Source organism: Centroberyx gerrardi, chromosome 5 (genome assembly GCF_048128805.1).
Source record: "Centroberyx gerrardi isolate f3 chromosome 5, fCenGer3.hap1.cur.20231027, whole genome shotgun sequence".
Lineage (NCBI taxonomy): Eukaryota > Metazoa > Chordata > Actinopteri > Beryciformes > Berycidae > Centroberyx > Centroberyx gerrardi.
In genome coordinates this window covers 11,682,512-11,700,760 of record NC_136001.1, presented here as the reverse complement: position 1 = coordinate 11,700,760, position 18,249 = coordinate 11,682,512, and the positions used below count along the sequence as shown (strand labels likewise).

The following is an 18,249-nucleotide window of genomic DNA, read 5'->3' as shown; positions in this document are numbered from 1 at the left end:
CACTCAATTTACATTTTGAAACAGGATAAAAGACAGCTCACCCTCAATAAAGACCACAGTCACTCAGCTGAGCTCATTGGAATAGTAATGTGTACTCTCCCAAACACTGCAAGGATTGTTTACGTTAACCTCCACTGTCACGCCCGTCTAGAACAATGTGCCTGTCATTGCTACTACCCCTCACTTGCATTTCTCCTTTTCTTTTTGTCTTTACATGTAAACTGTGTTAATAATGCGGATGCCATGGACAAAACCTGCCTGGAAATGTAAACTCATAGCTGTTTTGTATGAAAATGATCTTCAGTTTACACCCAAGGTTGTATTTTTTATTTCTGCAATCAATGAGACTTGTTCTTGTTTACTACAGTAGAGTGAATGACAGTGAACGTGGCATCATGAGCCTCCGACTCCTCTCTCTCTGAGTGTATGTGCATGCTGATGTTCCCATACGCTGTTTACAGCTCATCTCAACTTAACCTAAACTGATCCAGAGCATGGCCTGCATTTGTTTTGACCAAATTATTGACAATTTCTTAATTAAATGAAAAGTCTTTCAGGTTGAGATCTGATGCCATTGATTTGCATTGCGTAACGTAGTCAATCAATATTTGTCTATTTTACTGTTTACCAAATGCAGGCTGTATCATATGCAGACTCTTTACACTTAAATCTTTTTTTTTCTTAATGAGTAAATCTAAATCAAACTTCATACAAACCAAGATTAGGACTGCATGTGGCAGTACAGTACATGTTATGTGAGATTGGTTTGTTACTCCTAGTAACCACGGGAGTTGGTGAATACTATACCCCTACTGTTCTCAGAGGCGGAGGAGAGGGTGTTCTCTTACTGACACAGGCAGAGAAAGCTGCAACGAGAAAAGCAGAAAGAGGATCTGCCTCTGAAATATTGATGAGACAATTGCCTTTCTGCTGCAAGAAGTTCATTTTGAGTTATCCGGGAGGCGGTGGGACAGACTTGTCTCTCACTGTAACATCATTTTGTATGGTGTATATGCTTTTATCTGCTTTTTAAACTAGTGTTGTGCTCTCTGAGTGGTTAAGCAAATATTGCCTTATCTAGGTCTACCACCCACCGCTCAAATGACACTCAACTGTCACGGTCAACACAGTGAAAGAGAGTTTGCATATACAGAATCTGACTCTGGCTTATCCAGCTCAGTTTACACACTGACGCAACACACAGGCCCATTGTCTGGCAGTAGTATGAATTCAAAGAGTGCAGTCGTAACTTACCTTCAATCGTAACCATCACGTAATGCATTTGAACCAGAATGGGGTTGTTTACAAGTGTGCCGTAAACATGTGCTAATCAATTTGTATCTATGATCCTGTAATTTATGCGGTAATGTGTGAAGGTACAACTATGGCATTCACTGTGAAACTCCTGTGATACACTAAAGGATGGTAAATAATATTCAAAAATGCTTAAAATCCTTTTTTTTTTCTGTCTGTAACTAATGCGGGAAACATTGGTCTGCAATGTTGTGGAAAAATTTTAGAGGTCTTTTAGAAGTCTGTCTTTTTTTTTTTTTTCTTTTTTTTTTTTAGCATAGTGCTGTAATTTCCAAACTGTAGTGCCTGTTCATCTGCATAAACAAAAATAAAAGATGTCATCTGAAAACTCTGAGGCACATATGAGAGTCTGTGGGCTTGGGAGGATGAAGTGGAGTAGATTTTGAAGATGTTCCAGCAGCATGTCAATGTTGTCAACTCTCAGCTTGACACATAAGTGCGGGGGTGACATTTAAGTCGAGGCACACAGCTATGGTGCAACAGTTCACAATGAGTTGGACTTGTTTTAAAAACACTGGGATGGCTTTTTATACCTTACCCATGCCAAGCTGTGACCAGAGAAGAAAAATAGATTAATAGCAAAATATCAGAATGATGCAATGTATGGAAATCAGAAGTAAGACATGATGAATGCATGAATGCAGTGGATTTCTAAAGATTTTTCTTCAATTCCTCTCCCTCCTTTCATGTCATCACTTTCATTTGATCATGTGACGAGGAACACCACTCAATTTAGGAGTTTCAAGATGTTATTTCTATGGTTCTGGACAGCCTGAGCTATAATAGTGGAAATGAACAACTCAAACCAAAGAAATAAGATTCAAACTTGTATTATCATTAGGGATAAAGATGGCAGCTATTCCTTACAGAATGAATTGGGAAAGATAGAGAGAAGCCGGGGGGGTTTCTGAGGATAAGCAGTACATTTTCTAAAGTGACAACACTATATAATAGAATTAAATTAACGTGTATAAAATCTCAAACAAGCCTTCCCGTGAAATCAGTCTCAGCAGTCATAGTCCATGGAGCACCTCCAGACTTTATACCTGATGACATGATAAGTTTGAGTCTTAGTTCTCTGGTTTCTGGGATTGGGACAGAGTTCTTCAGTTGTTCACAAATATCGATTGGATTATCCTAGACCATAGAAATCACATATTTAAATACCTAAACTAAGCAGTGTTCCCCTTTAAACTAATTTGAACAGAATATCTGACTGTGACAACCTCTGAGCTTCCCCCCTTAATCTAATTTGAGAAAGACTAAAAGCAAGAAGAAGTTTGCGATCAACCAGATGGTTTTTGAGACTCACCCATCTGCTGTGGCCCACTGGGTCACTTTAGATGTGTAAGAATGAATCCTGCCACTAGAGGTCACCAGTAACCAGATTCAATTTATTTGCCTATGTAAGGTTTGGGTCGCCTTCCAGAGCTGTCTTAAGATATCAAGAGTCAAATCCCCCACAAACTTATGAACCAAGTGAGTGTAAAACAGCAAGAGGCAATGTATAACAGAATAAACCAGAGTTGAAAGCATAAAATGTTGGTTTCTCAGCAGTAACACAGTCTTTAGGGAATGTATCACTCTTCATCAAGTTAGACCTCGGAAAAAAATACATTTAAGTTTTATTTATCAGCACAGTCACAGTAGGTTAAGGATGAACTGATCACAAGTTTTCACCCTTGGATCCAGATTCAGCAAACTGCTAAAACAGCAATTCTCACCCTTTTTCATATCAAGGACCCCAAAAGTAGTAGGCTACACATTAGGGCCACGGACCCCCATTTGATGAGATTTTGTCTCTCGTACATAAATCTAAGAATATTTTTGTTAGATATGATTTTGTCCAAAGTATCTGTATTGTAGGTAGGGAGATAACAGTGAAACTATGACCAAAATAGTCATTCTTATGCATACTTCTTGTAAATGAAATAATGGTTTAATAATACATCAATTTGCTGGAAGCCCCTCAAGGGCCCCTGGTGGTCCCCGGACCCCACGTTGAGAACCACTGTGCTAAAATCTCCTTCTTGTACCTTTCGGACGAGATCAAACGTGTGCCATATCAAGTGATTGATGTAAAAAGTGAGCTGTTTGACTATCTGGATAACAGGCCAGGACCAAACCCAAAGGGAAGCAAAACAATCGTAACCACATTCTCAAGGGTGGGAGGAAAACAGGCTCTAAGTCAAACACATGCAGTATACAGACGGTGGTCAAGATGCAAGCAACCAACAGACAAAACAAATGTGGCTGTGGGCAATGGGTGTTTCCCTGGAGGGTGCGATAGCAATCAGTTCTAACTGTTCAGTATAAATGGTTAAAAGACAGGCAGATCATGCAAATGACAAGGCAGTTCATTTCTGTTTTTGTTTTCTTTTTCTTTTTTTTTTTTTATATATTTGGTTGTTTCATTCTGTAGCAGGAATAAGCCAGAAAGAGCCACACTGTTTTGTTTCTTCTTCTTCTTGGCCATGTACAAATAAGCCTTCATACACGCACCTTGCCAGCTGATACTTCAGTGTTGGCAGCGGCAGTGTGTACCATTGGGGTTGGTCAGTGCACGTGTTCCCAGTCAGTTTTGCTTTTTAAAACCCCTTTTCAGCTTGGGCTTAGGCGTTCAAGTGCATGGTGTGATAGTGTGTCCCTTTACTTTGCAGGCTTCCATCTCCTCCTCGTCCTCCACTGTCCTCCTCACACAGGGTGAACGAACTGGTACACCAGTCTCTGAGACACGTCGGGCTTGCGGATGATGCCCTTCTTGTAGTACTGACGTATGGAGCGGCTCAGCTTGTCGTAGTTCATAGCGGGACGGTTCTTCCTCAGGCCCCACAGCCTCGCCACATGAGCGGAGTCTTCGATTTTAAAAATACCTGAATGACATAGCATGAGATCTGCTGTTTAGAAATGACATGACATTTCATTTGGCTTAATGGGTGCATACATTTTTAGCATGTGTGGCCCTGGTGGAGAGCAGTGAGGAGATTTATCCTCCAGTTCTATGTTGCATACATTTTAGATGCAAAATTGTAGTTTGTCACACTTTCAGTAAAGCATGTAACTCTAAAAATTCAGCACATCTATACGGTCAGTTTGTCTACTATTGACAAAATGTACGTATTGTAAGACACTTTGGACAAAAGTGTCTGCTAACGTAATGTTGTCTGTTGATATGTGGATGGCTAAGAATGGTCTGGATTAAATGCATGGAGATGCAGCTGTATGGTATATAAAAATCAGAATACCTTTCTCTTTATTGAGCCAGCGGATGCAGCGTCCATAGTTGTGTGGTTTCAGCAGCAGCTCCCTGAGGAACTGCCACAGGTGAATAGGCTGGCCTGAACAGGAGGAATCTGCCTCGGACCAAAGCTCCTCGCCACCTACACAACAAACAACATTGGACCGTATGGTTATGGGTAGTAATCCACAGAGGAACATAAGACTCATGCACAGGGACCTAAAAGATAAGGGAGGCCCTACATGATCAGGTTACTCATGTCAGGAAATGCACAAAGCAAGTGCTTGATTTGCATGAAAGCCAAAATCCTGTATGATAGGCAACAGAACAGATTAAAGATTAAACATTATCATTTTTTGATAACAAGTACTACTCACAACCTATTATGGGAAGCAATAATAGCCAACGGCCTGTAGTTAAACTGTATAAGAATGACTAACTGGGGAACTTGGGAACTATGAATGCTATTTTTATTACAATTATTACAGTTATTGTCATGATTGTTTTTGTGTGGTATATAAAACCAAACCTACCGGTAACTTTGGTGTCCCCAACGGAACACCTCTCTTTCATCCAGGCAGCTGGAGAGAGAGAGAGAGAGAGAGAGAGAGAGAGAGAGAGAGAGAGAGAGAGAGAGAGAGAGAGAGAAAAAAAGAGGGAGAAATGTTTAATTTAGAAAAGCTAAAGATACATCCACAAATTCCATTGATTACCCCTCTTACTCCCACCCACACATGCACACACATACACACACACACACACAAACAATGCATTTATTGGTATAGTGTTAGAAAAAAAAGAAAAGTCAGAAAAAAAACAGAAAATTCAAGAATTCAAAATAGCCAAAAGTCAGGCAATAAAGCAGGCACAGTAAGCTATGGTGAACTTGTTAACCTTGTTGAGTAAATATCACACACCTGACTTCCATATGTCAAGGTGTGCATGCAGTGTGTCTCCACATTGGGGCGAGCGCTGGCGAAACTCCTCCTCGCTCATGGCACACAGGTCCTTTCCGGTGAGCTCCTGGAAGGCTTTGCCCGCCTGGGGCAATCTGTACAGATGTTCTGTCCACAGCAGCCACTTCTGAACATTTCCTGTGTTCCACTCTGTAGGGTCTGGGAAAACAAAAACACACACAATATGAATGAGAACTGAAAATGGTGAGAAAACACCAAATGTTGCCTGGTTTAGGGTCATTCTCCCAGTGAGATTGAAGTCAGTCATAACTCATAATGAGTCAAGTTAAGTCAGTTAATTTCCCAATGTTTGCGGCTACTTACATATGTGTTATGTTCTGTTACTTTTATATATAACAGGTTTACTGAAGCCCTAAGTAAATCATGCTTTTAATAGGAGGGGTAAATGGAGTGTACACCATGGCCCTAGGCAGGAGAATAGAGGATTGGGGATGGTATAGGTTTATGACAGCTAGAGGCCTTATAATACATAATGGCTTCTATGTTTGCTTTGCCAGTTGGAAAGACCTCGCCCTTAAGTCTGTGTACACGTCTATTGGCAGGAAAGAACCATCACTGTCAAAATCCAGGAGAACTCATGCAAAGGTCAGGATTAAACAGATCCTGGAGCAGGCAAACATGACTTGCGTCAGTAAGGACATTATTCAAGAGATCTGTCATCTTTTCTGCTCTGTCCACACAAATATCTGTTGATTCTGGGAGTAGTATCCAGTAGTTTAAGTAGCTCTGAATTAATATCCCTTTACATGCAAATAACAGAGAACACTTTTGGATGGTTTTGAAATGAGCAATGCTTTGTGTACTCTGAAATTTTATTTCTTTGTCCAGCATATGCCTTAATACTTTACCTCCCGTTACCACCCTTCTCAAGGATGGCAAACCCTGCAGTAGCAGGGGCGGTGGTGGTGGTGAAAGACTGCTTACCTGGGGTGATGTTGAGCAGCTTGCAGGCCGTTTCGATGTCCTTCAGCACCTCCCCCACCACCATGCTCTGCACCTGCTCCAGAGAGCGCTCTTCCTCCTGCCCCTCCAGCCCAGGAGAGAGTCCCTGTCCCTGACTATCGATAACGGGACACTGCTCAGGTTCCTCCCGCGGCTCCATGCGGGACATGGGCACGGCCAAGGTCGGGGCTGCCTCTGATACTTTGACCAGCCAGGCGGCGTCCTCGGTGAGGAGCATGTCGAAGCAGGAGAGGTAGAGGCTCGGCATGCTGCGCTCCAGGGCTTCCACGCTCGGCTTGGTCTCCCCCATGTCCCAGGTTTCTCCAGAGCCCCTGTCCAGCTCCAGGATGGCAAGGGAACCCTCTGTCAGCCCCATCCTGGATCCATACGCTGTGCCTTCTGATAAACAGCCTACTGGATTTGACATAGCTGGTACCTGGAGAAAAGGGAGAAAGAAGAGTATATTAACATTATTCCATGAATCATTCCATGAATCACTATCCATGCAAACTTCAGAAGTTTACTTTTAAAGCAAAGCCATATGTATAGTCAAGTGTAGCATAATTTAAGTAAGTAATATTTGGTTTCAGTAAGTACTTCTAAGGCTGAGAAACGATTCATTATTGTCCAACTATGCCACCAAAGTATTGTCACCTATACAACATTTACAGAGTTCTTATGAATACAAATATATTACTAAAATCAATATCTTGTAATAGCAGTTGACGAGAGTTCACTTACAAGTATAATCCTCTGACAATATTTTGCAAAATTCAAGCACAATTCAATGTTACCTTGATTAAAATTAACGCATGCTTTAAGTCAAAATTACAATACCTTTTATAACAATTCCTTTATGCGCAATTCCCTGGCTGCTAAACAAGCAGTGGTTTTAGTATTGTAAGAAACTCCATCAGAGTAGCTTCAGGCGAGAATCCTTTTCGTAATGTGCGGTGAGTAGTTGAGAACTGAGGTGAGACTGTGTTGGCTGAAGCTCTATAAATGAGCTCCAAGCCAAATGAAGATACTGGGGAAATGACCCTTAAGAGAGTTAACACACAGCGCCAACAGGCATGGGGCAAAATGGATTTGACTGAGTCTCTTATTTGTGGGTCAGTGGCCCAGAATGGCAGAAGGCTTGGGGGTAGGTGACTTGTATTGAGACCTGAACCAACTCCGCCGCCTGCCTTGGCTTTCAAGGTGCCGTCTCTGCAGCCCTCTGTCTCCACTGTCAGCTGGAGTTTTTAATCAAATGGAAGTTAGATAATGTGGAGAAGAGCGAGCACAAAGTGTAGTACGACCGAGAGCAGCCTGGTTGTCTGCTTCATGAAGATTAGACTAATAGGTGTGCAGGCTTTTTCAGGGCATACTTGTGTCAAATATCTTCTTTGTCAGAACTGCTTTTTGTTTCTGTCTCATGGTGTGTGCAGTCCATCACAGGGACAATCTCTCTTTACAGGAAATTGCCGTCATAAGTGGATATTTATGGATGTCAGCTGTAGCACTAGCGTCATAATCTCAGGGTGAGCTCACTTAAGGCACACACAAGGTGTACCTGTCACAGCTGGCATATGGGAAGGCACATATTGCTGTCACACACACCAGGTTATCAGTGGTTGTGACTGATGCCCCAGTTAAGGAAGTGTGCTCTCACAAAGCACATGTTCAGCGAGAGTCATGGCTTTATTTGTCAGGAGACGCAAAGAAATTAAAGTCTCATAAAACTGCTAAAACAATAGACTACACCCATTAACCAAAATCATCTGGGAGGATAAAGTTTAACATTAATCCAGTTAATGTTAATATTTCACACCTATCATCTCTTATTGTTTATGGACACATTAGTTTATAAGGCTGTAACCAAATTTGAATGCCATTGAGACAAGGCTACTTTATGCAATATCCTTTCTCTATTATCCTTTCTCTCCACCGATGCGGACAGGGGAAACTTCTTACCAAAGCAAAAATGAAGTTATCTTTTCCAAAAGAAGTTCCCTTTCTCGTCTTTGGTCCTCAACCCCCCATTCTTCCTTTTATCTCCCAACTTCTCGTAAACTATAACCCGCCCTCCCATTCTCTCCATCAGGAGAGATTAAAAGCCACTGGCATCCCAGCCTGACTGCTGCGTGTCAACTCTGCTCTGTAACAGCTTGCGCTAAGCCCATTAGCAAAGCAAATTTAGCCATATTACCTTTTTCCAAAAGGTAGAGGGGGAAGAAGAAAAAGACACAAACACACACCCCAGGGAGAGGGATTAAGACCCTGACTGATCTCTAAATGAGTTTGGTCAAGACGCTGATATTCATTTTAGGAGAATTAGAGCTTGCTCCATTTACTCAGCAAAGTCAGCCTTTGACACTCAGTCAAAGGAGTCCCTCTATGCAGGCGTCCTCCCTGGTAACCATCTTTCTTTTGCATTCTTGGTCTCTCAGTTTGCCAAAAACGAGAGAAATTCTGTTGTGTTTTGCCTTTGTCATCTTGGTTTTTTTGGTGGTTTCTTTTTTATTTGAGGTCAGTTTTTTGTTTTTCTAATCTCGTTTGGTTTTTATTTGATCTTAGTTGTGCTATCTGTATGTATATGTTTTGTCATTTTTATATGCAAATAACTAAACAAAATTAAACTAAACTAAACTAAGAACTACCTTTGCATGTCATTTTCTCTGGGAAAACATGTTGGCTGTGTGATAGGGAGTTATCTTTGCTAAACATCCTGAGTTGGCATTAGTCATGTGAACAGCTTGTGATACTTGAGATCTATCAGGATATTTCCACACTTCCAAACCTTCCCTTACAAATGAAAGAGGTATAAGTGACAGACCGATCGAGTCAAACTAGCTTGAAATTAACCTACTAACCTATTAATCACTGTGGCTGAATCAGTTCTGTGACAGAAACCAACCAAAAGTGTTTAGGTTAAAGTTAATGAGTAGTGATTTCTCTTCAGTGGTAATTAAAACCACCAAGAGTCCGGTCTTTCACAACGATGTTTAACTTGTATGGTTCAATCATAGTTGAAAAAAAAGGTCATCGGTGAGATATGAGGACATCTATCTAATGGTCACCAAAATATTCGCAGAGCACTCAGCCTCTGCTCGTCACAGAAAAGGGCTCCATTGTTTGAGTCTGGAGTTAAAGAAGTGTATATAGCCAGGCGTGACTGTTTGCTGTGTGAGCGACGGAGTGAGGTTTAAAGGGAGATTTCTTTCTTTGTTATTGTTTCTCATGGGAAACTTGGACCAACTAAGGAAGTCATTGTTCCAACACCAAGGAGAAAGAAGCAGTTTGAGCTCCTTGCTCAATATGACTGTGCTGGGAAGATAATACCCACCAACGTCTGCTGGCTGAAGGAAATGATGTGGATAGCTTTAACCTACTGCAGCCCTTCGACCCTCTTAGACCCTTTTATGGCAAAACTGACACGGCCAGGTGCAAAATATGAGCTCCATTCACATCATAAATGTCTAAAACTGATGTTAAATCAAATATTGAAGTATTTACGCGTATATCAAACTGTGTGTAAGAGTGGCCTATTGTTTAGACCTTAAAGAGACTTCTAACTTCTATTATGAATAGCACTTTCTTTAACTGTTCTTGCAGTGTCTTCTACTTTAATCGCTATTTACTGTTTAGTGTTGTTTAAAGACCCTAGCCCCACCCCATTTGGTATCCATAAAATTCTCTCTTTTTTTTTTTGGTCCCAGGGCCAATTTCCTATATTAACTGTCTATAGGGGATGTTGGTGCCCTTCATGACTCAAAAGATGACTCATTTCTCCTGTTAGTCAGGTGCAATGGCATTGGGCCAATACCCTCGGAGACACTAAATCATTGTAAATGCTTTATTGCTGGTCCAAATTAGCTCATTTTGGCCGTAGTTTAGAATTATAGTTAGGTAACTTTATACCTGAGTTTTGAGTTTGGACCTGAACGTTGGTAGTATATCATGATGGTTGGGGAAATAGTATTTTTTTGCAGAAAATTGCAGAGATGATGAAGATAGTGAGGAGCCTAAGGCATGGGCTGGAACAGTGGGATTAGACGTATCATCTGACTTATTATAAGATCAGACAGAGCAGGTTTTTAATAATAGTTTAACATTGCAGATGAGAGGACCAGACAGATTGCACTCCCTCATGCCTGGCCTTATGGGTCAATAGTGACGGAGTTGTTTGACAAATAAATGGTTGCAAATGAATTCTAAAGCTCAGTAGCATTTCCTCTTAAGTGCATTACTTACATAACCTGACTCAAGTGTGTGATATATTCTGGATGTGTCAAGTGCATGAAGCAGTTTTACAGTGTACTCTATGGACAAGAAGCTTCCAATTTTGACTTTACAGTGTAACTAAAAGAGTGATGATATATTTTTGAGCGAGAGGGTAACGATGCACCTGTGCCTTAATCTCTCTCATTTCCAGAGGCAGGAGGCAGAAAGTTCTGTTCTGTTGTTTCTGTTGTGTCTCACACACGTCACAGTTTTGGTTTGGGAAGCAGCCAATGTGTTCCACTAAGTGAAATCATAATTCATGCCCAGTCCCACCCTCGCCAGTGGGCACACGTTTGTTTTAATGATGCCTGTACATATCTATTGATCATAGTTTTTGGTATCAAATGACAAGCCACTTGTTTATGACTGTAACCAAAAAAAAATAAAAAATGGGAAACTATACCACAGTTGTGTTCTTGATAATCACTATTGAACAAAAATCAGACTTGTAAATCAGATTATTAATTCTATTTTCAATCAAAGCTTCAGGTCTGCATACAAGTTATAATGATGAAATTCTTGAGCTGTCATTAATCTTACCAGGTAAATTGGCATCCACAGAAGACACTTTTATTTGTCTTGAAAGTGTAAGATGATGCCGCCACTTTATCAACATCCATGTCAGATGAGCAATAGCATAACATTGGTTGAACCTTTGTGCTATTTAAATATTTGCAGTTTTATGGAGGAAAAGGAAAACGTGTGTACTCATGTAAAGCAGTAAAATGTAACTCGTAACTGTCAGACAATTTTAATCTCCTATAAATCATGAAAACTACTCCTTCCAAATCACATATACTGTGAGCAAGCAAACAAGAATTGTCAAATCGACACACTTTGAGCATTAAGCAGCATATACAGTATATGAGACATTGCGTAAGGTGATGTCTTCTTCTTACCTAGGCAAAGATGCTCTGCGCTCGAGATGGCCAACCACAGGCAGAGGCAAAAACTGAGTGCTGATGGGACGGCAGGAGATGTGGCGCAGTGACCTCTTGTCCTGGGGCAGACTGGACCCACACTCAGCTCAGACGGGAGACCCGGGTGTCACCTGAGGATGGAGGTGCAGCAGGCAGCAGGCACCCTTCAATTGATTTTCCCCCTGATAGCTGTTGTAGAGCCTCAGTCTGTGGCCTTGGACCGTCTTTGGTAGAATTACAACAAGCCTGAAAGCCACAGCCTAAAGCACAACTGCAAACTCAGACTATCAGTGAAAGCACCTGCTGGGGGGTGTGTACCGACTGAGAGGGAGAGTGGCTAAGTGGCTGAGTGAGTGAGAGCAAAGGAATTCCAGCACCATTGACTGCAATTAACATTTATAGGGCAGTTGTGTTTGCTTATGCACACAACTCTGTGTGTGCGTGTGTGTGTGTGTGTGTGTGTGTGTGTGCGTGCGTGTGTGCTGTGTGCATGTGTGTGTGTGTGTCTGTGCTACAGTTTTGCTCAGCAGATATTACTGGTTAGTTACCAACCAATTCAAAGTGATGAGAGACAGGAGACAATTAAATGACTAAACGTTTATTTTAATGATAATTTAGTTGAGAAAAAAATATATACTGAATGAAATGCTTTGTTCTTTATTCTTATTCTTATGTTGGAGCAACCAAAGAAAAGATAAAGAAAGGACTTTTGTGTTCTTTTGTCATATCTTCTTCTAGTCTTTTACAGATTCATCATTAAAACCAAAGTCCATAGCTCTATATGTTTGAAACAATTCTGTAAAAGATGCATATGAAGCCTTCATGATTTCTAACATGACAAATGGGGATGCATGTCATTACTAACCTGTGAATGAACCAAATACCCCCATCAATTTGTTAGCCTTTTTCTGATTATGAGACAACCCACATTTCCAAACCAAGTTCCCAAAACACTGGGAACCACCAGCACAAAGCAATTGAACCGTTTACGGCAGAATATTAGCATGTTGTTCACAAGGCTGTTGTACCTGTCCTTCAGTTGCATGGTTGATTGAGATTATTTCATCACTATAAATAACAACTGCAGGGGGGTGGAGGAGGGGAGCAGTCAGCGGTATTGAGATCTCTATCAGTGCACATTATTGTACAACACTGACTTCAATTTTGAAACAGACGCCCTGTAATTAAAGGCAATGAATTAACCGTTTCAAAGGTTCACCGTTGAAACGGTTAATTCATTGCCTTTAACAATTCATAATTATGAAATAAATCTTTATTTCATAAGGACACTCCTTATACCACCGCACCACACCTTTGAAACAGTTAATTCATTACCTTTAATTACAGTTAGTGAATCTTTGTGAGGTACAATTGTCTGAAAATTTCAGTCATGACGTAATTCTCTTTCCGTAAGTGCAACAAATGAGAAGCCTTAGGCTAGTCGAAATGCATTCTAGTGAAAAAAAGAATCTTTTAGAGGACAGGTTTTGCATAGTTGAAGCATGTTTCAAAAAAGTGCTTTTGTCAAAAGCATAGAAATGACAGGTGTTTGTGAAAAGGCTTTCACAAAAACGCTTGTTATTGGCAAAACATGGCATAACCTCCCAAAATGAAAAGAATACTTTGAGACTACATCTTATCTTTCCCATTAATCCTGCATTTTTGTTTGCTCCATAAGTCATTAAATGACCAAACGTCTGATAGCACCCGTTGATTAAACCTGTTGATTCAGAATCTTGCAGTTCCAGAATGTATTTTCCATTCTTTATTTTCAATGCAAGAGCTGAGCGTTTCATATCGCCGGTCACAGTTTGAATGGACTAATTGTGAGATACAGCGAGGGTGTGCACAAACTGCGTCAAGGCTTTAGTTGCTGAGTGTTTGAAGACACACCAAATCAAACCAAGAACGATGAAATTTGATATGAATGTGTGTTTGTGTGTGCACGTGCATATAGGCATTCATTTGTGCATATGTGTGCGTGCATGTGTATGCGTTCCTTTGTGTGTGGTGGCATGTGCACACTTTGAATTACAAACAGGTTTGTACTTTATGACATGATACACAACTAAACCGCCTCATAATTCAAATTAAATATACTGAAATATTGTTAAAGGGTTTTCTCATTAAAAGAAATAATTACAGATTTCTTAAAAGAATTTGTTTCTTGTTTCTCGTCACTGTTTGCTTTGGGCTTTAGCCACATCCAATCCATTGACAAAATTTGCATGGCAGTTTCTTCAGCTATAGATGAGGTGTTTGACCTTTTCCTTGGCTCTAGAATAACATTCTCATGGCTGAAAAACAACGGGTTGGGAAGACAAACTAACAGACTAGAAGTTAAATATGAAACTGGTCCGCTGTGTTTTTTGATGTGAGTAATGATAGTGCAGGTGTATGTGAGGTTTTTATTGTCTTTATGAAAGTAATCCCTTACAGGTGTCAAAGGCACGCTTGTCTGAGTTGTTTTATTAAAGTCAACAAACACCCGTAGTTGACCTCAATGTGAATACTTTGAGCGAGTTGCTGTCAGGTTGTTAGAATATGACATATAAAGAAGAATATGACTATAAAGTGACTCATCTTCTTTGATGTTGGTTATGACTCTCCAGAAGGAAATTAAGTTTTCAGCTCTGAAATTACCTCTGGAGAAATGTGATGCATTCAACTTCTATTTCAATTATATGTGGTGAACAATAAAGATAATCATGGCAATTTTCATGTGTAAATGCCTGTTTCTGATTGAAGTATATTGAGTACATTATGATTTATTAAACTATAACAAATTATCCAAAATTCTCTTGATGCATGAGGAATATTACACTGAAAAAAATTTAACTACTACTGAAAAAAAAACATTCAGAGAGTTCTACTCATTACCAATGAATAAACTACATCTTACTAATTCCTGACACTCTGCACAGTATGACATTTAGGGTAATGTGTCAGTTTAAACAGTATTGTCATTCCACAGTTATTAATCCTAGTTCTACTGAAGATCCATTACCTGATCAACGCCAGTACCTGGGAAGTGTGCCACCGCTTCATGCTGGGTGTGGAACATTTAAAAACAGAGGCACAGACAAGTCTGTTCCTGCAGATGTAAAAAAATAAATAAATAAACAAGTGATGCAAGGGCAATCGCAACACATAGTACAGAGCAGAGCAGCACGTAGGAGATATCATTCATCATGTCATATTCCTAGATATCACTTGGAATGATCTAATGTGTGTGTGTGTGTGTGTGTGTGTGTGTGTGTGTAGGTGTAGGTGTGTGTGAATGAGTGCCAACTGCAACACATAGTATAGTATGTTATATAACAGAGCAGAGCAGCGTGTAGGAGATATCATTCATCATATCATATTCCAAGGTATCACTTGGAATGATCTAGTGTGTGTGTGTGTGTGTGTGTGTGTGTGTGTGTGTGTGTGTGTGTAGGTGTGTGTGAATGAGTGCCAACCGCAACACATAGTATAGTATGTTATATAACAGAGCAGAGCAGCGTGTAGGAGATATCATTCATCATATCATATTCCAAGGTATCACTTGGAATGATCTAGTGTGTGTGTGTGTGTGTGTGTGTGTTTGCTTGTTTTTCTAAAAACGATTTCTAAAAATATGCGCTTTTCTCTTTTTCTATACTTTTCTATATGTCAAAATGTGCTTAGCAAGAATGTATAAAAAAACACAAAAGTTCAAGTTCACACAAGTTCAAAAGATAAAATTAAGTATTTAAGTACTTATTTAAGTACTTTAAGTACTAGTATCAAGTATATAAACACAATGTTATTAGCCTATGGAGAAGCAGGTGTAATAAAACATGACATAAAGTAAAAACAGTAAAAGTTTGTCTAGAGGTAGGCCTATACACAACATTTTCTGGTAAAACAGGAATCAAATGAAAAAATATCAATAAGAAAAAAGATGACAATTAGCCTACAAACAAAAGGGGGATGTTTGCATACGGTTTGCATTACCCTTGACTCATTATATTATACTGTATGCATTCGTTTTAAGTAGAAGGGGAGTTCTGTGTTTGCTCTTCTATTAGAAGACTGAAGTTTGATGCAACACTTATTGGATGGAGAGGAAGTAGTGACTGGGATCTGGACTTAAACTTCATTTACCAATACACAAGATGTGATGCAACAATCCAGTACAAGCATTCATACAGAAGCCCAACTGATTGAGATGTCAAAAAAAAACAACTATGAACTAACCTAACATTAAAATTGTTTCATTGTATTAAGCCACCAACACCTCAGGAAGGCCCAGGAGTAAATTCTGGCATCCCAGATCCACTCAGTACTCAGCACAGCTATACTCACCTACATTCCCCTGTAAAAAATTAATAGACCTCCCCATATTTTTATGAATATCTGTATTTTTCTATACCAGTGGTTCCCAAACCTCTCTTCAAGGCATCCCAGCTATTGCCTGTTGTTTGAACTGTTGAAAGGAGTGAGAGAAAGTCAGCCAGAAAGAATGTGAGGGACTGGTGGAGAGCAAGCCAAGACGCATCAAAGCTGTGATAAAGAATCAGGGTTATTCCACCAAACCGACTGTTGAAAAGAGAAGGCATTGTTTTTACGGTTTATTTGTGGGTAGAAACTTGTTTAATTTGCATTATTCAATGTATAATGAGATGGTGTATTTTTTTGTATTTTGACCAGTTGTCATTTTCTGCAAGTGAATGTTCTGAATCTTCTTGTCTCTATAGTTTTATATTATGTACATTACCTTTATTTTTTATCTTATTACCTCTTCTCTTTATTATCTTCTGTACTTATTTTTCCCTGGTACTGTTCTGCTAGTTGCTGCTGTGGCACCCGAATTAATAAAGTGATTTCTTATCTTTTCTTATCCTATCTTATCCTATCTTATCTTATCTTATCTTATGAATGAGAATATTTTTTTTTCATATAATATAACTAACATGCTCCAACCAGGCATTCCTGACAAAAGTCCCTTCCATGAGCACATAGCTTCACTAAACCATTCAAATTTATCACCGGGTTACAGCTGACCCCTGCTTTTATGTGTCAGACTCGGCACGGACTCTTTTGAAGCAACGTCCCATGATGCCTTGCACTTGATGTTTTAGCAATATGTTTTATTGTTGATGTTCTAATTAGGCTTTCCAGTATTTGTGTTTTAGCATTATAATTCCATGTAGTAGATGACCAACATAGTGATTGTTATATCATTGTTGTTTTGTGTTGGTGACCGACCCGCTGCTTTGATGTGTCGTCTTCTGATAAAAGTCCCCCAGTCCCAATGAGGAAGTATCTGTAGCCATGGAGACAGACTCTCACGGGCTTGTAAACACTAGGGATGAGGTCACTAGTCAGACAAAACGACTATCTGGTACGGATATTGTGTTTTTTCCAACTACATTTGCAGGATTTGGCAGGAGGTGGATCTGTTTTACTAGTTGGCTATAAGCTATGAGCGACAGACTTACACTACAGAACCTTTCACAGACTTGCACTATAATCACAGTATACAGGTCAGACTCAATCAACCTCTTTCCACTTTATAAAACATGATTGCCATGTGTGACACCTTCCTTCGTGACTCTTAAATTACATTATATGCAAGCAGCGCAGTGCAATTGTAGTTTTAATTGCAGATTGCCTGCGTTCACCGGCTGCTTCTTGTTGTGCTTTATAGACGCCAATTACGTCCACCACAGGCTTGATACCGATTGAGGGTAGACTGCTTTTCAATTTAAGTGACAAGTGTTGGGGCAGGGACTTGACCACATGAGGGGGATTAACAATACACTTCCTGCCTCAAGGCGAAAAGTCGCGTACTGCAGCTTTAACCGTCTCTGCAGCTGCATGATGTCTAGAGGCAAGACATGAGTTTTCAGGCAGTAATCTCTGTTGTATCCTGAATGGCTGTTGATTTGGTTTTGGTTCCAAGCGGAGTTGGAACTGTAACTGGAAAAACAAAAAGTTAGACCTTTCAATGTTTGACCTGTCAGGCAAAGGAGAACTATCAAAACAGGTCTTTGAAGTCATAGGGATCCAGTCCACAGTAAATCATGTGTTCAAGTCCAAGTCGTGTTGCAAGTCAGTATTGATTTTGTCAAGTTGACTCACAAGTTGATACACTTCTGCATTATAGGTAAATCCCAAGAAGAAGAAGACACCCAGCACAGTTAGGGCATCGACTTACCAGATAGACATAGACGCTAACTTTTTTGTTGGTCACTTGAAATGGGCGACAACATAAGGCCTACACAGGTCAACCGGCAGGTTATTGCTGAGGATTTTCCAAAACTCATTTTCCACAACTTCTCCAGTCCTCGAAAATACAATTTTAAAATTCCATGACTTTTCCAGGTTTAAGATCCTGTAATAAGATCACATTGTCATGATATGCAGACATAAGCACTGATTATCCTGATTAATAACATTTTGCAGCAGCCTATCTCAACACAGTGTTGAGATGAGGCTATAATAAGTTATGAGCTGATTGTAATGTTATTGAACACACTGTGTGGGGAACAGATCCCAATGAGATGGCAAAAAGCAGAAAAAATAAACAAACTGACAAATGTATGAATCTGTTTTCATGATTACC

The 18,249-nt window shown here is 40.0% G+C and overlaps 1 protein-coding gene across 1 annotated transcript; it reads right to left on the bottom strand.

The window, feature by feature from the left end:
• Positions 1-2,955: 2,955 nt before the first annotated feature.
• spdef (SAM pointed domain containing ets transcription factor) lies at positions 2,956-11,994 on the bottom strand. The gene is made up of 6 exons (XM_071903930.2): positions 11,637-11,994; positions 6,454-6,907; positions 5,470-5,667; positions 5,086-5,133; positions 4,560-4,694; positions 2,956-4,187 (listed from the first exon to the last, which is right to left on the bottom strand). Exons 2-6 carry the CDS (start codon positions 6,896-6,898, stop codon positions 4,009-4,011), a joined length of 1,005 nt encoding a protein of 334 aa, XP_071760031.2. The 5' UTR covers positions 6,899-6,907; positions 11,637-11,994; the 3' UTR covers positions 2,956-4,008.
• Between the last annotated feature and the right edge of the window lie 6,255 nt (positions 11,995-18,249).